At 37.5% G+C, this 22,775-nt stretch overlaps 1 protein-coding gene across 1 annotated transcript in view; it reads left to right on the top strand.

Annotated features, from left to right (window-relative positions):
• The window catches only part of SRBD1 (S1 RNA binding domain 1), a 133,207-nt gene that overhangs the window by 62,477 nt on the left and 47,955 nt on the right, over nucleotides 1-22,775 (top strand). The window contains exons 17-18 of the mRNA XM_082306175.1: nucleotides 1,877-1,968; nucleotides 16,186-16,268. Of these exons, the coding sequence (XP_082162301.1) occupies nucleotides 1,877-1,968; nucleotides 16,186-16,268 (175 nt within the window). The remainder of the gene's footprint in view (nucleotides 1-1,876; nucleotides 1,969-16,185; nucleotides 16,269-22,775) is intronic.

The following is a 22,775-nucleotide window of genomic DNA, read 5'->3' as shown; positions in this document are numbered from 1 at the left end:
GAATACAAAGAGACTGAAGAGCGATTAGTTAAAAGCTGTTAGAAGTATGTGTTAACGTGTGTGGGTTTTTTGGAAGCCATTTCCAAAAAGGGAGCGCTTGCCAGATGCTGCCTTTATAAGGTGTGAACAGGTTAAGAAATACATTCTGCTGCATTGTTCTTTAAACTACCCATTCATCAGAAAAATCAGTTTGATGAGGCTTCTGTCAACATCTTCATTTTTCAGCAGTTAGGTTTTTGTGATATAACCATATTTCTGAACTCTCTTATGGGACTGTTTTCTGAGTGTCATTTATAGTGAAGGAATGTCCATAATACTGAATCTTTTTAAAAGACCATGTAAATAGTTTCATTTTCATTTGCCTCGTTCAGCTGCTCTGAGCAATTTTTTTGCCCTGTTAAACCTGTTGTTTGAATGGGTCTGGAGTTATGCTAATACAAGAGAGAACAGGATTTTATTCTCTGTATTTATTGAAAGATCCAGTCTGTCTGTAATATTGAAATGTGCTTTTGAGTTTTGAGTAACTGTAAAATCTGACTTGTGTGTACAGCACTCTACTAAATTCCAGTTTTGATTTGGGGGGGGGGGGGGGGGGTTGTCTGTAAAAAAAAAAAAAAAAAAAAAAAAAAAATTCTGAAATTCTTACCTTTTATATCTGTCTTTTACACTATTTACTGTTAACGTGCTTGGAACATTGAATGGGAATGTGTTTTATCTCTTGAGCTATTCTCCAGCTTTTTATAAAGGGAGGGACTTCTAGGTATCAGTTTCTTTATTTAAAAGGTTGGCCTACTAAATGTTCTTAAAAGGAAAATTTATAGTCTAATTTTAAAACAATACAAAGCAAAGTTATGATTTTTACTGAAAGGTCTGGTTCTTAAGGATTGTGGTTTCCCTCCTTATGGCAAAGATAAGGTTATTCTAAGAGTGGAATAGTAAAAGTAAAAATAGTTCCGAAACTGGCAGTATTCCTCTCCAGTGCAGTAGCTGTACGATGCCTTAATTATCAGCCTGAAATTCAAGTTCTGTTGAAGTTATTTGAAGAAATATACTGTTGATTCAGTGGTGTCAAAATTTCACAGCTGAAAATAAACTTACACTGTGAATACTTGATTGCCGTTTTCTCTTGAGTAGAACTAGAGCACTTGAGGGTTTTTTAATTATGTGTTGTGATTTGAATTGGTGAGTTTATCATCATTACTGAATGAGTTTGAGGTGTACGGTAGATACATGAACTGTAGTTTAAGTTACTGAAGACATGCAGTCTGTGTTTTTCTTTGGGGATGGCAGTGAGAGCGGGGAGAAGACGGTATTAAATGCCACTGAGAAGCAAGCTGCAGCGCTGTGGCTCGGTCTGCATCACGTTGGGTTCTTTCTGAGTATTTTAGGCAGTTAACTTTAGACAGCGTGTGTGCACTCACGACTTGCGTTCATGCAATAGTTTAATTGATGTTAGGCTTTAGAATCTAAGTGTTTTTAATGAAATTGTCAGGTAGGTTTTTGTTTTGTTTATGGAAGCTGGTTTGCCTATTTACTTCTCGTAACACTTGATGATTTTTTTTTTTTTTTTTTGTGTTCATGTTTACCATTGTAAGATTATTACAGGGGCTGATATCAGGTACAGTGTGTATTTACAATAGGGCCAGAATTGAAAAAGAATTGATATTGCAGGTCAGGGAGGGGTGTTTGGGCTTAAATGGAGATCTTTTCCTTTGTCTGTACTGTCTTATTTTTCTAAGTCTTCAGTTGATTCAAAATATTTTTAAAACATGAGGCTTTAAAAAACCCCCGAATATTCAGTTAAGTCACTTGCTAAGTCTTTCAGCTATCTTGTTCAGTTGTGTGGTTTTTTGATTATTTGCCATTTATTTTTCAGCATTGTCAGCGAAGCAGGAGCATCTATCTACAGTGTCAGTCCAGAAGCGTCCAAGGAAATGCCAGATCTAGACCCTAACCTAAGAAGCGCAGGTATGAAGTATATTTCATTTTATCACCATTTCAACATGGAGGTCAATTCTCAGTTCTCAGGCTGTATTGTTTTTAATATTAAGTATAATAATAGTCAAAAGTATAAGAAGTGAAGGTTTTGGATGTTTTGTTCCTAAACTTTACTTCTTCCATCATTTCACATTTGAAGTCCTAGGTGTGTAAATGACATCATCTTCTACTAAGGCCTGTAATGTAAAGGTCCTTGTGGACACATTCCTTCAATAGGCTAGTACAGGAGAATTTACGGGGATTAATATAACCAATGAATTGCATAAACTTTCTCAGTTGGACATGTCCATGCCCACAAGAGCTAGACTTCTCTTCCATTTTCCCATGTATGTACACAGATGTCTGTAACAATAATAAAGCATTTTAAGGGCTAGGAAAACTGTAAGAAGAGAACAGATAATTTAAAGGTGTGCATTCGTCCTGAAGGATAGCGGTGGTACTTTCTTTGCCTTCACTGTGATCGCTTTGAAGTCTTCATGTAGCTAAATATAGTCCTCAAGAAATACAGTTTAGTTTTAGTTTTTTAAAAAAATTATCTATTTCAGCATAAATGTCACTGAGGTATAATACAGCCCAAGTTCTTAGAAATATACAAGTGCTGTCACTGTTATAATTTTCACTGTGTGGTAAAAGAGTAGTCTTTAAAGATCAAATTCCTAGCAGCTTCGTTGATGTCCAAATTTTACTAATGGATTTGGTTTATAGGGAGACAGCTGTAAGGGTAGGTCTAAGATTATTTTGGATTACTTCATTTTGTGGTTTTGTGTGTCTTTTTTGTATTTGTTTTTATGTACCCCATTTTTTTATTTTCTTGGTCTTCCTGCAATTTGCTGTCATACTCAATCTAATAAAGCACATTTGAAAATGCAGTAACACTCATGTATAAATCTTTTCTAGCCAAAATGCTACTGTTCTTTATTTTATCGTTACTTTAGCAGGTTACTGGCCTGGAAATCTTCAGGAAAGCGTAGAAGTAGATCAGCAGAAAACAGTTCTGAAGTTATGGGGTGTTTTGGGAGTAAAACTTTCTAGGATTCCCTGTATTCCCCTTTCCCCTTATTTTATCAAAGGGTAAAAGGGGATTTGTGTTAACTCGATGTTTCTAGTGAATGTTTTTACAGGAATATTCTTTAAATGTCTGTATCGGCCCTTCCCTTTGCAGGACAGGCCTCTAGCTTCTTTTTTGCCTGACTCTTTGCTTCCTGCCTGTGAACAAACTCTGTTGTGATTATTTCTTCCCTGGGCCACAGATTTTGAATGTGTCATGGTACGGCCAGAGTGAATATCAGGCATGTGACATTTCTGTATTTGTGACAGATGCCACTAACTTTCCCTTGGGCCAAAGTTTTTTATGTTGCTGATATATTAAATGTGGGTTTAGAGTTCATGTAAATGAACGGAAAAACATTGAAAAGGAGGAAAACTAATTATTAACAATATACTTTTCCAGATGTAAATGATTTTCCTTTTTTTCCCCAAAGTTAATTTCTGAATGTTTCAGACACTTTTATTTAGTGTTGTGCATCAAATACAAATTTGATTTTTCATTTACTGTAATACATGACCAATTTCAGTATTAGTTATCTAGAGTTCATAATTTGTCCATTATTACTAGGAATTGCTTCGGGTGTAACTTAAGTGCTGTTGGATCTGGTTTGAAAAGCATCAACAATTTTAGCGTGCCGCAGCAGTACCACAGAGTAGATAGAAATTGAAAAAAGGTAGGATAGAAAGTGAGAAATAATTGCTTAGTTCCATGGATGTCAGCTGTTATGGAACTGACAGCTAGAAGTATATTTATTACGATAGAGTCTTTCTAGAAGTTTTAGACTTTTTTCTTGACGGCTTTTGGTGTCAATTTGTAATTAGCTGTGCTAAAACTGTGGACTTTTTTTTTTTAAAGCTGAACATAAAAATGTGGCATAACATTAGAGGGATACATTAACTGATGTTTGGGGTTTTTTGCAAACTTTTTCTTGACTAGCTTTTACTTTTGTACTTTTGGCTTTCCTTTAATTTGCAGCAAACAGAAAAGTGACATGGTGTCAAAGCTGACTTGCTTTTTATTTTAATTGTTGTTATATCATGTCAGGTTCTGTGCTTACATGATAGCATTTAGTACATTAAAGGAAGCTGACAGCTGCATGATGAAGTGTGACATTTATAGTTAAAATAAAAGGTACAACTGATGTGAGATATCTGTGATCTTAACGCAATTTGCCACTTTAACATTTGTCTCAAAACAAACTTTATAGAAGGGTTTTGGGTTTTTTGAATTACACAGGTAGGCCTATGTTTGTCCATTAGGTACATAAATGTAAAATATTAAATAATACATATTATGTGAGAACTTACTTTCACATCTTGTGATATGATCTCTGTCATATTTGCAGTGCTGTTTAGCAAGTGTTTGCAGTAAGTTTTCACTTTATACAGAGAAATAGAAGACATCAATCCTGATAAAAATATTACCTTATTAATTTTTCCTTGTCTAAGTGTTGTATATAGAGGGAAAACCAGCAACCTTTAGCATTTGTTGGGGGTACTAATTAAACATATTAGATAACCCAAGAACTCAACTGGTTTAGTTTTGTTTTCTTTTTTTTTCCCCTTAGAGCTGTCTTTGAAGGTCACTGATGACATGGGTTCATAATAAATAATTGAGAAAGGTCTTATTATAAACTAATGGTGTATGAATAAACTATAGTGGAAAGTCTTTATTGTTATCCATACAGCACTTTTAGCCAAAATTGCACTTGCTTGGGGGAAAAAAAAAAAAAAAACCAAACCAAAAAACAAAACACATGCTCATTTCTTAAACAATTTGCTGGTATCTACAGTGCAGAGAATAGAATAGGGTCTCTCCAATTTTAGAATTGTCCTCCAGAGATGGCTACCTTGTTTCTGGCACTAGGCAATATCAGCTCCTAATATCAATTCTTTGCACTGAACTAGGTTCTTAAAAATTTTTATAGTGCCAAATCTGAATATTTCACGACAGCACAGAAGCTTCTGTACTGCTACTCCCATTCCTGTAAAATCTTGCAGACTGGGACTCAAGTAAGTAGATAGTAAAGAACTTGATGAAACCTAGTTACTTGTGTTTGAGTAGAGTGAGAAGGTATATATCCCCTTCTGACAGTCATTGTAGGATTAATGAGCAGAACAGCTATTTCTCAGCCTCACAGAATTAGGAGATAAGAGGCTTATAGGCCAGAGCAATAAAAGGATTTCCTACTTGATAGGGTGAGGAAGTTCAGCTGCAGCAGATTAGGAGGGTTCTGCCCAGAGAGCAAGCCACTGGAGTTCAGTAACAGGGGTTTTTGGATGAAGTTGCGATAGGGTGGCAGCCTGACAGAGAAGGGAATGCAAGGCTGCTTTGAATGCTCTTTCCAAAAGCTGTGCCTAAGGACAGGCTGAAGATTTGGGGTGGGAATTTTTGTAGGGGAGAACAGACCCATAAAAAGAGTGCTTAGCAAGCTGGAAATGTTGATCACCTTTGTGAAGCTCATTAATATGTGCCCCCTCGAGGCCTTGTGACTGCCTGCTGTAGAGTTAGTGCAAGGGCAGTGAAGGAGCTGCGAGGCCAGGTGGGTGACTGCAGCTCTGTTTCTGCCCCGGCATGTGTCTTCTGGCCACTCTGTTAGAGAAGAAGTCAAATCCTTAATTTGGTGGAGTTTTCGTAAAGCTGTCAAATTCCTATTTACTTGGCTGTCCTGTTCTTTTCTTATTTTTTTTTCCTGAGCTACCATCAGTGCAACACTTCATATCTAACCTTCGGTTAACTTTTATTTATGGCAACTTCAAATAAGAGTTTTTCAGTGTAACTTGTCCATAACATCTTGTGGATTACTCTAGGTCTCTGTGGTTGAGATTTGCTTGTGCCTTTTTTTAATGGAAGGCCTGGATGCCAGTTTCCCTTTGAAGCAGTTGTAAGAACCGTGCTCAGTAAACAGTTACTTTGCCTTGCAAGTTTATCAGTAATTCTCCTTACTATTAGTTGTCTTTCATTATCAGAGGAGTTGAGAAGACTGTCTTGATGTGGTATTCTTTGCATGACTAAAAGAAAAAAAAAAATCTAAACTCAGTGGTGACAAGCATTCCTCCCTCAAATGGATGGATTCTGTGACAGTCAATGTCGACCTATTTTCAGTTGCTGTCACTGGGCCTGTGAACTCTGAAATTAAATGGTTTTCCAAAGGTTGATATCTGCTTTGTTTTACCTCCATCCTGTCCTATATAGTTTTGCCCAAGGGTTTATTTTGTTGTGCAGAACCTGTATTCCTAATGAAAATGAGGCTTGTGGGATGAGAAATAAAATGAGTCTGTGCAGGTGTCAGCGCATAGACACTGCCACGCTTTCTGTTTTTTCTCTCACATAGCAGTTCTCCACTTCTACAGTTCCTTATTGTTGCAAATGCTTGTTGGCTTGAACAAGTTTGGCTAGACAAAGTGGGAAGACTGTGGAGGGACAGGTGAAGTGTATAGAAAGTGTAAGCACGTATGACTCGTGTTGAAGGACTGGCACACAGAAATATGGAATTTATGTACTTCCTGGATGCCTGGAAACTTTTTAAGGTATGGCCAGCTAGCGGTGGTTTTGTTGTTGCCCTTAGTAGAAGGAGGATAAAGGATGTACCAATTGTTTGGCACCTGCTCACATCAGAATTTTTTTTCTTCTGCCAACTTTCCACCTCTTGAAGTGGGTAACATGATGAAATGAATGTTGCGTAATAACTCTAAGAACCGGAGGAAACTGCTGAATTCTAGTGAAACAGTGGCCTGATGGTGGAGAATCACTATGAGGCAGTAGTCATGCTGGGATTTTACACTGGTTTCGATATATGCTCAGTTATATTAAATGAGAAATGCCTTCATTTCATTAAATTGATGAATTACCTTTCATTTTGAGATGACTGCTCTAACAAATAAGCAATATCTTCTTTCACTATTTAAAAAGCAATATAAAAACCTAATGCGCTTCATTGCATTGATTTATAAAAATGCAGACAAACTTGAATATGTAGAATGTTTTAAACACAGGATGAGGTGGGAAAGGGGGTTATGTCTTTTCAGACATCACATTTGTGTAATTACTTGTTAGAGATCTCATGCTAAGCCTCTCCGATTTATTTCCATACCTTAGTGCAATCCTATGCATTTGGGTTTTAATTTGCAATTCTGTGGTTCAGATGCTGAAACAAGAGCAACATACTTGGACTTGTCTAATGCAGCAACTCCAAGAAATGCTCATTTTCCTCTCAGACGTGAAGGGCTTGGGGTACTCTGTCAAGACCACATAGTTGTGCCACCCAGTTAGGAAAGCAACGAATGTAGCTAAAATATTCCCTAAAGTTACTTTTCTGCAAAGACTTGGAATACTAACAGGGCAAGCACACGTGCCATGCTGCACGCACAAGTATGATCCAGTATAGAAACTGTGTTGCTTCTAAAGGATGATTTCTGAGGATAAAGAAGAATCTGAGAGAGCAAAAGGTCACACAGCACAGCTTGCCTTAGCATTGTCAAATCCCATCTGCTTGTCTCCTCTCCACAGGGCAGAATACATTGGATTATTGTACACTCAAAGTTCAGCACACCACTTGCACTTTTCCTTGCAAAAGAAAGCCTTATAGGCTTTGGGGGCTTGTTAGGACTTTGAGACTGTCATGCTACAGGGTTTTATTCCCTGGGGTGCTGTTAAAGATAGAGACGTACAGTTCAGAGCTGTCATACTGGCCAGCAAGTAGAAGGTAAAGATTGGAAAAAATGTAATTTCTTTTGACTTTATCTTAAGGAAAGTAAAACAATTTGATGATTAGATGTGTGGGACATAGTGCCTTGATGTCTACTTGAGCTAACTTCTTCATCTTCTTAAAAGAGCACTACTCCCCCTTGGCTACTCAGGAAAGAAGGTCATTTTTCAAAAACTTTATTGGACAGAAGTCTTATGGTTAAACCATTCGCGCTGCTTTCTAAGTGGAAACTTCCTTCTACAGCTAATCGTAGAGGATTGCTGCAACTTCCACAAGTTTTCAGAAAGACTTAGAAGAAAGGAAAGTAAGTGCTGAACTCTTATGCATTAAAACATTTTGCCAGCCTGTTTAGTTGGGTTGTGTGCAATTACAGCAGTACAAAATGAAATCGTATTCCATCTTTCATCTGCTGTATTCTGTAGCATTTAAGAAGGAGTTTAATTATACTGCTGGAATGGAGAAGATGCAGTGGTTAGAAATAAAATGGATGGTGAACAGCAGTAATAGGTAAAGAGGGGCTTGTTCCTTCTCTCCCCATAGGATGTAGTTCCTACTAATGAGCAGAAGCTCATCTCAAGGTGTGGGCTAGGCTCTACAGTTTAAACAGAAGTTACAGGGAATCTGTGGAAACTTTGAAAAACAGTCCCTAACTGCAGATAGTCTGGAAATGACTGGGCCTGCTACAGTTTTGCATGGACATGTGTGTCTGCATCAGGATTTTGAGAGAGAAAAAAGGACTCGAATTGCCCAAAACCAGTGGCACGATGCTGAATGGGTTGTTACACAAGTGTTAAAGATGTTTGTAGTCTTTACTTTCTTGTTGTTCTAGACAAGAATCTAACATTTTCCAATCTGTGCAAATTTCATGGCATGTGTGACGGATGGCATATAATTCTTAACATCCTGCTCATTGGCACTGTATTTTCTCTGAAGCTGTAGAGTGTAGTAGTAGGCTGGAGTAGAGGAGTCTGATCTTCTGTAATCTGCAAGATCAAGATTAGATTCACTTAGATTCCCCTAGGCTTCTGCCTTGTTATAGAATTAAAACAGGAGATTATTTTGAGCCAGGTGAAAACTCTTCTGTCTGGCTGTTTTGGATCAGTATTTTCACTATGCTAATAGAGTTGTGTGTGTGTGTGTATGTATAGCTTTTAACTGATCATCATTCTCTGTGCACGTTAATGTTTGCAACTGATGTGTAATCTTTGCATGCCTCGTGGAAAGATGTGATGTTCACCTTGCCTTCCTCTCATTTACCTGTTTCTTATATCCCAGATGGATCTGAGTTCAGCAGATGGACTTGGCCTGTTATTTACAGAGCATCATTTGCTGCGCTTCTGAACAAACTGAAAATACCCCACCAGTTCTGTCTAAAAATGATCTCCAGAAGCAGAGCACTAGTCCAGGCTCTGGTAAAGCCTGTTTCCCTTAGCATAAGAGAGTTACAAAAATGATTTATTTCACTCCCTCTGGATGTCACTCTGTGCGTGTGTGTGTCTGTGTATTTTCCTTAGAAGGCTTTGTTGCTTCTTTGAAGCATGGAGCCAGAGGAACAATGAGTACAAGGATGCTCTTCAATTTGAGGCATGTTGGTTTGCTTTTAATACAGCAGTATGATGCATTACTCACTAAAGCTGCTTTTCTTACTATAGGCACAGGAAAGGACATTATGGTCACTTATGAAAGGTTAATTTTTGTTGTTAATATAAATGAATAACTCTTGTAAGTACAGAACTTCACGAAATTTTTTACTTTTAGTAGAAACAGTAATCAATGGCATGGTGATGCAGTTCAAATTAGTACCAGCGGTCTGAATGTGAAAAAGCATACTGATAATGTCTACCTTTTAAGCTGAGCAGATGGGGAAAGATTTTTTCTGAGTTTATACCATCCTGTAAAACTAACTCATTTCTGTGACAGAAAAATCGCATGAGGCTTCAATTAAATGATTATATGTCTCCCATCTCACCTTGGTTAAAAAAAGTGCTACTATCCTGTGATACAGAAATTACTACTGCTTGAGAAAAGTGTTTTTGAGAGTGTTTCTAAGAAAAAATACTGGCTTTAAAAAGCTGCATTGTAATAGTCACTTGTTTTCTCTTTAAATGTATTTCTTACTTCCCTTTTATATTCAAGCCATCTCTTTTAAAGATTTTTGTAGTAAATACATAGAACATTGTCATTCATTATTTCATTAATCTTAGGCAAATAACAGATTATCAGTTTTATGGAGTTAAAAGTAAACTAAAATGTAACCTTTTTAAAACAAAAACCTGCTCGCTTGCCACAGAAGAATTTTGGATGAAATGCAGCTGTTGAGCAGTTGCTTAAAATAAATTGCATACTTTAAACCCACCAAGAAGATATATGAGGATTCAAAACTGTGTCACAAATCCTGACCTACTGAGAAAGAATGCTTAATGAAAAGACTACTGTACGTTTCACTGTATCCTTTGCAAGGAGGGTGAAATTCAGGTCAACAGGATAGAAAGCTTCCAGGACTCAGGAAACCTGAACAATCGATCACTGAGTAAACATTATTGCAGATACTTATGGAGAGTAATTGATCTTGAACGCAATAATAGGCTTTATAAAAGGATTTAAATATGTTGTAATGTTTCCATATCTACCCTGGTATGATATATTGACAGTAATTACATATGCATTTGTGAGTTAGTCTGTGATTACCTTAATATATTACTTCTTTATTTCATTGACATTGAAGTTTCAACCCAGAGTTTTAAGGTGCAAAGGTTAATTTAAAATGGGAGGAGGGATGAGTTACTTGGATGTTATAGTAGCATATCTCAGCAAGAACAAAATACTGAGGTTTTATAATAAAAATACAGAATGTTCTCGTTTATGACAAAATTGAGGTTGAACTAATCATAGCCTAATAGCTTGTGGTTGCCATATATTTATTTGTAAAACATTTGTAAAACTACCCACTGCCTTCACATCTGGAAGTTTCACATTATTTCAAAACACAAACAAATGCTCCCACTCATGAGGTAGCTAAACTGTCACAGTTATTGACTGGGACACATTTTTATCCTTATATAAAGACCCGTGTGTTTAAAGGAAGGAATGCCATCACCTTGGACTTTTGGCCAAAAATGTTTTTCTGCTTGCAGTGGCAAGCAGCATTTGAATGCCACTGTAACTGAAAGAAACTGAAATTTCTTTTTTCTTCTTCCACCCACAATCATTCCTGGCAGTCTCTCATGCTGCATTTGGCAGAACTTTGTACGTTCATTTTCACTCTTTCCCTATCTACAGCCATTAAGCTTTTGTTTTATGGTGTGGCTCTTGCATAGAGCAATGCAAAAGGAGAATGTTTTTATATGTGATTGTCTGAACACAGAAGCTGGCAGGCTGCCCCTGAAGCAGGCACAATACTTGAAGCTATTTTATGATAAACTTTGTTTTGTAGTTGATGAGATTTCTAGCTGCTCTTGCACCCTAAATAGTGTGCACATCTGATTTGGGCCATAATGATTGCTTTAGATCTGTTCCATTACTGAAGGGAGGCAGGTAGCCTAATTAAGAAGTTAGCACTAATTCTGTCTAAGGGCAGCTGACATGGCCCTTGTATAGATACCAGCTAGAGATATGGTTGGAAGTGTGCTATATTGTTTTTGCTTCTCACTGTTGAGATTGGGCACTTTTTTCAGTCTTTACTCTGAAAAGATTTAGCTTCAAAACTATTATCAGTATTCCAGAGTGGAAACTCTTTCCTTTTTAATCCTTGTGGAAAATGATATCAGTTGCTGTAGAAAGTACTAGTAAAGACAAAGTTATGACACGTGTATGTGTGAGGAAAATAGTCGTAATTTTAAATTTGTCAGTTTGGAATTAAGAGAGATTTGATCTTTTTAAGACAGGAGTAGCCAGATAATTAAGTATGTTTGCAAGTTAATGAGGGCACATCTGCTCATTAGCCATTAGGAAACAAAACATTTAATATAATTCCTTATTTTCTGTGAAGATCGGACACTGAGACTGACATGAGTTGTGCAAGCAACTCTTATGGACGCTTTTTGCCCACCGCACTGTCATTGCACTTCATCACTGACAGGCAAAAATACTTAAACTCTCTGGTGGGTTTGTCTTGTCAAATAACTGAAGTATGGAGTGAATCGAGACTACCAAACAGTTAAATTGCCCTTCGTACGAAATGGCAGAAAATGTCCTAATGACAAGACAGGATTTCAGTAAATATGCTTTCTGTAACCTTCTTTATTTCTCGTTGCATTTGGAGGCAAAGTTCATCTGCATTAAAGTCAGAGGACCACCTAGGCCATCCTGTCCCCCCAAGCTTTAAAATTTTACATGGATTTACTGCACGGCAGCACAGTATGTTACTGTCATTCCAAGTATTGCAATAATGTTTTCTTCTTAATTGACACCTTGAACCTTTGTATCTATCAAGTGTGCAATTCTTGTGGTGATTGTCTAATAGAGGGCCATGTCATCCTGATCTTAATACCCTGTTTAATACTGAATAGAGGGGTTTTTTTTCACATTTTACTTAGACTAGTACATTTTCAGAATGGTATCTCAAACATTTCATGTTTGGCCCTGCTGATTACTTTTCAGAAATCTGATTTTCTGGTTTTGCCCTGTATGCCGTCATATAATTTAGTTTGTATTTGCTTGAGCAAAAGTGAGGCATACCTTAATAATTCTAGAAGTGAGAAGGCATTATCTGTTTCATTGTCAGTCTTCTAAGAATGCATGATTTCTAGCCATTCCTAAAATCTATTTTAAGCGTGTAAACAAATAGTTTTAGGCAATACCTGTGTTAGTGTAAAATATTTTAATATAAGAAAACTTTTGAAATGTATTGATTTAATCTTTAAGGGGAAAGTGTAAGACCATGAGGTTTTACAGTCTCTGTCTGGTCTATGGTAGCAGACCTTGTACTTCTGCAGAGCCCTCATGATTTCAGTAATACTCTGCTTGTATTGTAAGAGACCAACCACGTGGATCAAATGGCCAGAGCGGAGCCTCATTGTCCCCTTAAAAAAAATCGATCTATTGCAGCGTTCTAGTACTGTAACAAAGAAGTGGTTTTTACCTGTACAAGAGACAGTAGATGCTAATCTTGACTGAATTTGTGCTTAGAGAGAATGTGGACAACTCTTGCCTTTTCCCCTGTTGTGCTCTCTTTTATTTTGAATTTGAAAAGTTCTGGAGTAAAATTGCAGCTCTAGTGGGATTTCCACAGGTCAGCTGTCCTGCTGGCACGGCCGTAGGACCTGCATCCCCTCAGCCCTATAACTGACTGTTAGTTGATGTTCGCACTTCGATATTGTAACTATTAGGCCTGATCCAGGAAAGCACTTAAATGTCTATGTAACTTTATGCATGTGAATAGTTTTGCTGGTTCCAGTGGGAATACCGACATGCATCTGTGCTGAAGTGCTTTGCTGGATCAGGTCCTACGCCTCCACTGGAAGCCTCCAAGGGATATGACGGCATTGTCAACCTAGCTATTATGACAAGAAGAGTCTAAATTTTACCTTTTAATTGAAGGTTCCCGTGAGAAGGTTATGCTTGGAAAATTCCTATATCAACCTATCCATGTAACTGTCTATTTTTAAAAGATGTAATGAAAGGAGATTTGGACAGTCAGAGATATTTGCTCTCAGCTTATCTAAAATGTAACTTTTGAAATGTGTTTTGCCATTAGGTGGAACCGAAAGAAAATTCTCTAAAACACTGTACAGCTATTAAACAAGTTGAGTTTAAGAAAGCTTGCTGAAAGACAGGTATAGTACCTCTACACAGACATAAATGCATTCAGAAGTTTTAAATGTTTCCTGGTTTGGATCAATACTTTCATTGGTGTTTTGTTCCGCTCTTGTTTGTTAGGTGATGGGTGATACGTACGACTAGTGTTTCAAAGTAATTAATATGAATGACTGTTATAGGCAAGCATTTCTGTAGTAAGCTACAATTGCGTAAGCAATAACTGGTGTACTTACACTGGTTAACCTTTTGTGACTTTTTTTTTTTTTGACAAGAAGGCGTATGCGATGGCCTTTGAATTCAGAACCTCTCTATCAGAGAGGCAGGCGTATCAGATGTCACCAGCACAGTGCTTTCTGAGCCTAGCTAGAGAACTGCCATTGTCAGCGTAGGTTAAAATGGATAAAAAAGGATATGAAAAGTCTTGCATGACTGAGCAGTGAACTTCGTGTTAATTGTACATTTAGCCGTGCAGATCTTTAAAAACGAAATCTCTAATGCTGTATTTAATCCATAAACTTTGCATCTGTGGTTTGTGAAGCCTGCATAGCTAATAAATGTTAGATCGATCTACTGTTTTGGCTTCAAGTATCAATGTTTAGTCAAGTCCTTTTTTGAAATGCTCTGAAGTCTTTAACGCCCTGCAGTAGTGGTTGTTGCTGTTTAAATTAGGCCTGCAAAGATGATTAAGGGACTGGAGCACCTTTCAGACAAGGAGAAACAGAGGGAACTGGGACTGTTCAGCCTGGAGAAGAGGAGGCTTGGCAGGATCTTATGAATGTGTATAAATACCTGATGGGAAGGAATGAAGAAGAGAGACAGACTCTTCTCAGTAGTGCCCGCTGTCAGGACAAGAGGCAACGCGCGCAAATTGAAACACAGGAAACTCCATCTGAACACAGGAAAGCATTTATTTACTGTCAGGGTGGTCAAACACTGGGATGGATTGCCAGACAAGTTGTGGAGTCTCCATCCATGGAGATATTCAAAACCCAACTGGACATGATCCTGGGCAACCTGCTTTAGCTGACCCTGCTTTATCAGGGGAGTTGGACAAGATGATGTCTGTCCTCAAGAGATCTGTCCAACCTAAACAATTCTGTGATTCTGTAAAGCTGCTTATATTTTTTTATATCTCTTTTATGTATATGATAATCATGCTTGTGATTTTATACATAGCTGATTTTATACACACACATATATTGACCACTTTAGATAATTCCAGTTTTCCTATTTAAACATTATGTATCGTTGACCAAACCACCATGCATATACACATTTATTCCTGACTCTTGTCTATTTTTCCTCTGACCCTCTCTTGATTTTCTTAAAAATGAATTTAAATGTAAAATAAATTTTAGGAAATGCCTCTTGGAATGAGTAATGCCAGCTGTGGGGGTGCTTCTGGAGATAGCTTGTAAAGGATCACACCTTTCTTCTGTCCCACTGCCCCACCCCATTTCTGTCATACTTGCACAGGTGCACATGGTAGGAAAAGCAGCCTTAGCAGCAAGGCCTGGCCTTGGTTTTTTTGTTGTTTTGGGTTGGGGGGCTGGTGTTGTTTGGGGGGGAGGGGTTTGGTTTTGTTATTTTTTTTGTTTTGTTTTGTTGGTCTTTTTTTGTTTTTGTTTTTCCAGAAACCTTTAGTCCTTTTTTGGAAAAACCTTTGCAGTACTTCCAGACACTCCTGTTCTTCATCAGTGTTTACTTCACTAGGTAGAACGCATGTTCTAAAAGCTGCTAAACCAGCCAGCCTGTCCTTACTTTACTCAGGAGAAAAAAAGTCTATAAATGTAGTACTTGTAGAGTGGAACTCTTCTATTTCAGCATATATGGGAGGGAGCACAGTTGCAAATACGGATTGAAACTCGGTATCTGCACAGTTAGACTAAGGTTGAGAATTTACAAATTGACATTTTGCAAATAAGTATTTGTTCTGAGATTTGAGTAAGTAAAGGATTTATCAATAAATACAGGCTTCAAAAATGCAGTCTTGGTTCAACATTTGGATTTAGAAGACCAAAGGTTTTTCTGATGTGCTCTTAATGGCACCAGAAATGTTGCAAATTGCTTTGTTTTTTTCTAAATATGGTTATAACAATGACAGATTGCAAACTGGTGTGGTTTGGTATGCAGTTTAGATTAGTAAAGTCCAAGAACCATTTTTAAAGTGAACACTGAATTTTATGGTTGAATTATATAAATATATAATATATACCTTAGGAAATACTGTATTAGATAAATAAGTCTGTGAACAGTTACTTCATTCTTCTTTAAATGTTTATTTGTTTCTACATATATGTGATTTAAGGTTAACGGATATTTTAGAGTTTAATTTTAAATGTTACATGTGCATTTTGGTATGGATACAAAGGAAAACTTTAGTGTAAACAGTTCTATTTGTTAACTCGGTGGCCTGGAAAAACTTTCTTAATGTCATGATTACAGTTTGAAATCTCCTTAGGTCTTTGCTTGAAATATTAAATTTAAAAGTTTGATTAATGTACATTTCATGTCCTATGTCTAACAGTGAAAAAGGATTCTGCTATATTATTGATTATTTCCAGGTAAAAACAGAGATTAAATATGTAGAAGATTTTTAAAAAATAGCAAAAGCAATTGCATGATTCTGATTTTCAGATAAAATCCATAGTTGTTTTCTAATTCTATTTTTCAGTTTCCATAGCTAGACGCGTCCAAGACCCATTAGCTGAGCTAGTGAAAATTGAGCCCAAACACATAGGAGTTGGAATGTATCAGGTAAGGTAATACGTATCATTTAATCTAAGTAATCTATCATGCTATAGAGCAACACCAAAATGCTGCTTTATAATTGTCAACTAGTTACATCTCCGTTAAAAGACACTTGTAGAGTTGATAGAATGGTAGTAAATACTTAGTCATAGACTACCCCTTTTTTTAATCTCTACTTTTAACGATTGTGATTGAGACTCTGAAATGGCTGTAGCCAGATTTATAATCTATTAAAAACATCAAATCAGACAGGTAACCTGATCTGTAAAGCTTTCTCTTTTTTTGTATTGTTACAGCAATGGGGTTTTAGCTGTTTGTGTAAAACACAATGAGATATTGATCCTCCATTTAGAAGCCATTAATTTGTGCTGTTACGTGCATTCCTTCTAAGAAGCTTGTAATAAAAGCATTTGGTTTGGAGTTTTTAATTTACTAAAGCTGAATTGGAAAATGTTTGACAATTCTTATTTTTATATATTTTTGTAGGTTATTTCTGAGAAGTGACTTTTACCTTCAAAGGATCTTTACAAAGTGAATAGTATTGAGAAGTAATACATAAGTTATTGTCATTTTATAGCATATTGGCATCCATTCAGGAAAGCATTTATGCATGTGCTTAAGTCCCACCAAACAGAGAAGTAAAAAAAATAGAAAATTCAGCATGTGCTTTTCTCTCTTTTTGAAACTATAGAATGTGAGTAAATTTGAAAGGCTGGAACAGAAGTCAGAACAGAAAGCACAGAACTGTCTGGATCTGTGCTTTCAGGTTAGCACAGGAGAGTTAATGGAATAGAATGCAATTAGCCTAGAATCCTTTACTGCCAGTGCTAAAGGTGGTATGACAAAGAAAGGTGCTATGAAAACTTTAAGAAGTGTATATCCTGTTTTGTTCTGGTTTTTTTTCCAAGAACTGAGGTCAACATTTTAGTTGGTTAAGGTAGTGCTCAGTACTCCTTTTGCAAGCCCTACTTGTATTGCCACAGACTGTAAAATGTACTCATGTTGCTTGCCAACTGCAAAACTTATCAGTAAAACTAACTTATATAATTAATCTTTCAGTATGAACTATACCATAGTTTTTGAGGAAAATTAGATTGAAGGGCTGAAATACTGTAGATTTCTTTAACATGTGTCCAGATTTCAGTAAAAATGTGCTTTAATGATGACAGCTATAAATCAAGGGGTGGTCATCTGGCAAAAAGAGGAGCTTCAATCTGAAGCATAGTTGGTTTCCTTACTTGTGGAGACCCACTGCTTTTATTTATAACAGTAACAGCAATAACAACAATAATGAAAAGTGGTACAGGTTTTTTGTTGGTCCTTGCTGTAAGGAAAATAGTATTTAACAAAAAAAAAAAACAAACCTTGAAATGCTATGTCAGCACTTTGAGAAGAAGTTGGTTGCTTTGTTTTGAACAAAATTTTAAAAAATCACTTCCAAAATGGAATATTTTACTGTTTGAAGTATACCGTGAATTTGTGAATATTAGGAACTTGCATCGCTGTGGCTGGATATTAATTTAGATGCACAATATCTACTATAGCCCACAAGCATATTGTACAAGCATACATCTAAAGCAAAAAGGTACGGAGGTGGTGGTGGTTGTATGGTTTGGGGAGCATATTATCAGATGAATGTTGCAATGAACGTACGGCAGCAGTTCACTACTGCCTCAGTGACTGAAGCTGGCATCGTTTACTTTGCATGGAAACAGAGCAGGGTTTCACATCCTGGCCCTTTCAGGGGAGCTTCTTTATCCACTAGATCCACTCTTACAAGTAAACGCCTAGCTGCATTATTTGTTCGTGTCCAAATTGGTTATATGAAAAGTTTCAGAGAAATAATTCCTAAAAGCCTGGTAAAGGTAGACCTCAAAAATTGTTCTTTACCAGCTGTCTGCACTTTTAAGTTTCATCATGGTTTGGATAAGTCCCCTGAGACAGATAGGCCTCCTGTCAGAATTCTTAACGATCACCACAGAAGCTCCGAGGTGCCTGTTCAAAGACATAGAAATTTCTGAGGTACCAGAGCTTTATGTGACACTATTGAAAGCAAATTTGCACTCTTGAAAGCAAAGTCAGCAGCTCTGCAGCCCTTTGGGGGTGAGTGCTCTCTCGTGGCAGGGGAGGGGAAGGGAGGAGAAGAGGAATTAAGCTGTTCTGACTGGGCTTCCTTCAGAGAGAACAGTCACCTGCTGGCGTCTTAGAGGGCAGGCATGGGAAAAGCTGTTGTGCCGTGCAAGGAGTCTCAGAGCAATAGCTGATATAATCCCTCAGATGAAGAGTATATCAGGTACAGAATTTTATATTATCCAAGTCAATTTGAAAAGTTTTGTTATACTTCAATTTATAACATAATTGCGAGCTGTAGCTTTTTATTAATTTCTGGGATGAAATACGCAATGTGCAGTCGAGATCAGAAACACAACAAGCTTCTCACAGAAAAAGTTACTTTCTTAGCCCACTCTAACTATAAACCTAGCATTTAGGTATGACCTCTCCTTTCTTAAACACCTTGACTTTGATATTTAGGAATCTGACAAATCCAGGTTTTGGCTTTCTTGTCCTGTAGGACAGACAACGGTTAGGCCTGCACTCAGCTTCTGCCTCCTCAGGCTGAGGCTGTGTGCTGCTGCCAATGACTGTGGAAGCTGCATAGCACAAGCAGGATCGTGGTTTCTTGAGGGATGGTTGCACGCTCTCTGCATGTCGATCAAAGCGCGAGCTCCCTGAAGGAGTGGTCCTGCCTCTTCTGCTACCCCTGCCCAAGTGCCCCGATCCTTTTCTGGTGCTGGTAATGGCTGTGTGGTGTCCTAGGTGGGCGTAAGGGAGGGGCAGCAATGCATAGTTTGGGGGAGGAGTCCAGCTGGGGCTACTGCTTTCACAGCAGCCCAAGTTTTGATTGACTTGGGACATGGCCTCTATCAGTTTAAGATAGCCAGAGGTCCCAAACAACTCCACTTGAAAGGCAATAGCCAATAGACATTAATTTCTCTGTCTTCTCTGGGAGTTTTTTCTGAGAGACCACAGTGAGAGATGGGCGAAGCAGAACCTGCCTGACAAAGGCTGTAGCTTTTGTAACAGGACTGTGGCGCAGGAACATTGTACGTTCAGCTGAGTGACACCCTTGGGCAGGAGCTGCTGCTGCTATCAGCAATGGCAACAGCGCTACAGGAAAGTAAAGTAAAGTGGTCATGTGTTAAATCTGCTGCTCACAATATGAGCTTTCTCAAAGTCCGTGGAATGTGTTGTCATCCCGTCTGTCCCTGCCCCAAGAGTACTCTGTGCAGGGGCTGCGTCTTCTGTAGCTGCTGCTTCCATGGGATTTTGGATCCCTCCCACCTGGCCTCTTGGTACTTCACGTGCATGTTTGTGAGAATATTGGTGTCTTCTAGTTTTTCTAGTGCAAGTTTTCCAAGCAAATCTACTCATTTGGGTGTGGATACTTTGGGTTTGGAAATAGGAGTGTCCAGGTAGCAGATCTCTGTAAATTGAGTCCCATCAGTTGGGATTTATGTTTGCTTATTTTAGATGACAAAAAAATTTGAAACTTGTACTTCACCACCTGCTTTTATTCTCATTTCAAGTTATGATTCTGAGTTTGTGCACTACCAAGAAAATTAAGCTTGTCAGAGAAAAATAAACAGGCTCTGGATCTCCTAACAGATATTTCCTTAAACAAAGAGAAGCCCAACCTGATTTATGAGGGCTTCTCTCAGACTAAATTCCAGTTGCCTAAAGGTCCTTGTCTTCCTTCATCTTTATCTCATTAAGAAAATTGTTCTTTCCTCCCAGACAGGAACCTAGCCAAAATTAATTTATCACCTTCAGGCCATATTACTATGATTTCTTCTGTAGTTGAACATGAAGATGATGCCCAGACTCTGCCTGATACAGAATATGTTTGCCTTGCCACCTCCCCATGCCAGTTCAAAGTTAAATTCCTATTGGGGAAGAAGCAGTTAGTGACTCAAGACTTTATTATACTGCAAACTGAATTTTGGCTGATGAATTACCACTACTGTTGTAATGATCTTGGAAGATGTAGATAAGAGCTGAGAATAAAGCTGCTTCACAAAGATTGCAGCTAGGGAACTGAATTCCAGAGCAAAGACAATGAATAAAAAGTAAAAAAGATGTCTAAAGAAGAAAAAAATTCCTTGCTCTCAAATAGAAACCCAGCTCTTCATAGGAGAATAAAACAACACTAACATAAACTTTCTGTCCACCGGTCCCCATCAAAGACAAACAGCCTCAAGTAAAGGGGGAAATTAAATTAATAAACCTGAATTTAATTAAATAATTTAAATAATGAATTAATAATTTAAATTATAATTTAAATAATAAATAATTTAAATAGATTAAATTTAATTAAATTAAAAACCTGAATCTGTGTTATAAGGCAGAGAAAGGAGAAATAATGCTAAGGGACTATGTTAAGTTTGGTTGGTCTCTTGCTGTTCATTTAAAGTGCAAAATCACTGGATGCTAAAAAACCAGTAGCCTCTAGGGAAAGAGCTAGCTGGAGCTCAAACTCACCTGTAGCCTAAGAACAAAATATGTGCTGTGTGTTGAAGGATCAGAATTTTTGACAAGTCATGTATAATATTAAAAAATGTGCACCATGTCTGATCTTGAAAAAGCAACATGCTATTTGGCCTTTATAATTTTTGGAGTGCAAAAATCTCTTCCTGATATTTTTTGTACGTGCTAACATCTTCACTATTTAACACATTTGGACAATTAACATCCTAAAAGGATGTAAGAGATAATATATGTAGCTTTGTAACCTCTGAAGTGGGAGTATACTTGATTCCAGATGTAGCTGGAACATTTTGTGTCAAAAAATTCAATTTGTAAACAATACTCTTAAGTAGTAATTCCTTCAGGAAAAAAAATGGTTGAAGTAATTCTTTGTTTATTTTCTATATAATGCTGGAAGGTCCTGATCAAAGGAGAGTTTCATAAAGCCTAATCAGAATGCTTAATAAGAATTAAATTTGGAAATGCCTTTTCTGTCCCTCTTGTCCTTTTTCCTCCCCATGTCCTTCTCGTTATTGAAGTGCATCAGTTTTGCATTTTATTATTACTTGTAGGACATTTTATTATTTCAGTTGCAATTTGGTATGCTTTTTAGGCTCGGGGTTTTCCCCCCAAAAGATGGGTATGTTTTATTAAATGACAATGCAACTTTAGGGAACACTTTTAATCGGATACGCTTCCTCCTTAATAGGACCAGTTCTGTCGTAATTACGATATTGTGGATATAAACCAGTTTAAAATCTACAGCCAGCTAGTTAATAGCAAGGCATCTCACTGAAGTCATATCTCGGTTCCTGTCGGAAAGGAAGGAGGCTTTTTTCCTGTCTCCTAGAAGGCCGTGAAGAATGCTTTCTGCTGTCACAGGCCATCCCTGTGTGGGTCTTTCCTTCCCTGCCTCTGTGCCAAATCATGCTCATGCTGGAGAGGGGGAACTGGTGGGCAGTGGTGGAAGGATGTTACTGGCCTCTCCTGCATGTGGCTGAAACTGCATGTAGCCCTTCTGGTTTGTTGCATTCTTCAGTCATCATCTTCCTCCTTCAGAAGATGTGTGTGGCATCACCTCTGTCCAGTCTTTCTAAACCTCCAGTGGCTGCCTGTAGTGACAGGATGGGTGTTAAAGACGTGTGGCATTAACCTCGTTTTTAACACTAGTGCAATTTCAAATCTTATTACTTTTCTGTACACCCATCATGAAAATTATTTATCTGAGGCAAACTGACTGTATATTAATGCTTAACAGCTACTAATTTTGGAGATATTTGGGAGGTGAACTATGGCAAAGTTTTAGAAATACAGGGATCAAAGGGACCTTAATGGTATCTCTAAGTGCAAGAGTAAGATCAAATACAGTTGGGTCAGCCTGGTACAACTGTGGGCTGAACAAGCCCACAGCATTGTTTCCATTTGTTGTCTTTCCCGCAGGAAAACCTGACTTCTCCCTTGCGCTGCAGGTGTTCGTCAGCCTAATTTTACAAAACCCTAGCTAAGATAACTTGGTAGCTTTATTTGTTAAGCCATTCTGAGGCTTAACAAACTTTAGATATATTTCTTTACTATCTAAACCAATATTTTGGGTAAACTAAATGTTGTATTGCTTCTCTAACAGTGGAAACTTGAAAATTAGTGTTTAAATAGGAAGCTGCTAGCAAAAAAAGCTGTGAAGTAGTCGGTGAGTACAAACAAGAGTTGTCATAATCTGAACACTGGCCATCTCAAAGAATCAGTGTGTGGTTTAAGAAAATATTTGTCTTCATTTTTCCTTAGAATACATACAGAGGTTTTACCGGTGAAATGCAAGAGACTTTGTATCTTTCTTGGTATCTGATTTTGGTTATATATCCTTTGCGTAGTTAGCTCTTATTTAATAACATGGAGCAAAGTATTGGAGCTGGCTGATTTTTTCCAGTCAGAAATGTACGTTTTTCAGTGAGTATTTAAGAACTTTATTTCACTTCTTTATTTGTTTGGTTA

The sequence above is a fragment of the Platalea leucorodia genome, assembly GCF_965183815.1.
Source record: "Platalea leucorodia genome assembly, chromosome: 3".
Taxonomy (NCBI): domain Eukaryota; kingdom Metazoa; phylum Chordata; class Aves; order Pelecaniformes; family Threskiornithidae; genus Platalea; species Platalea leucorodia.
Note: the sequence above shows the minus strand (reverse complement) of the source record. Positions and strands in the feature narration are given on the sequence as shown.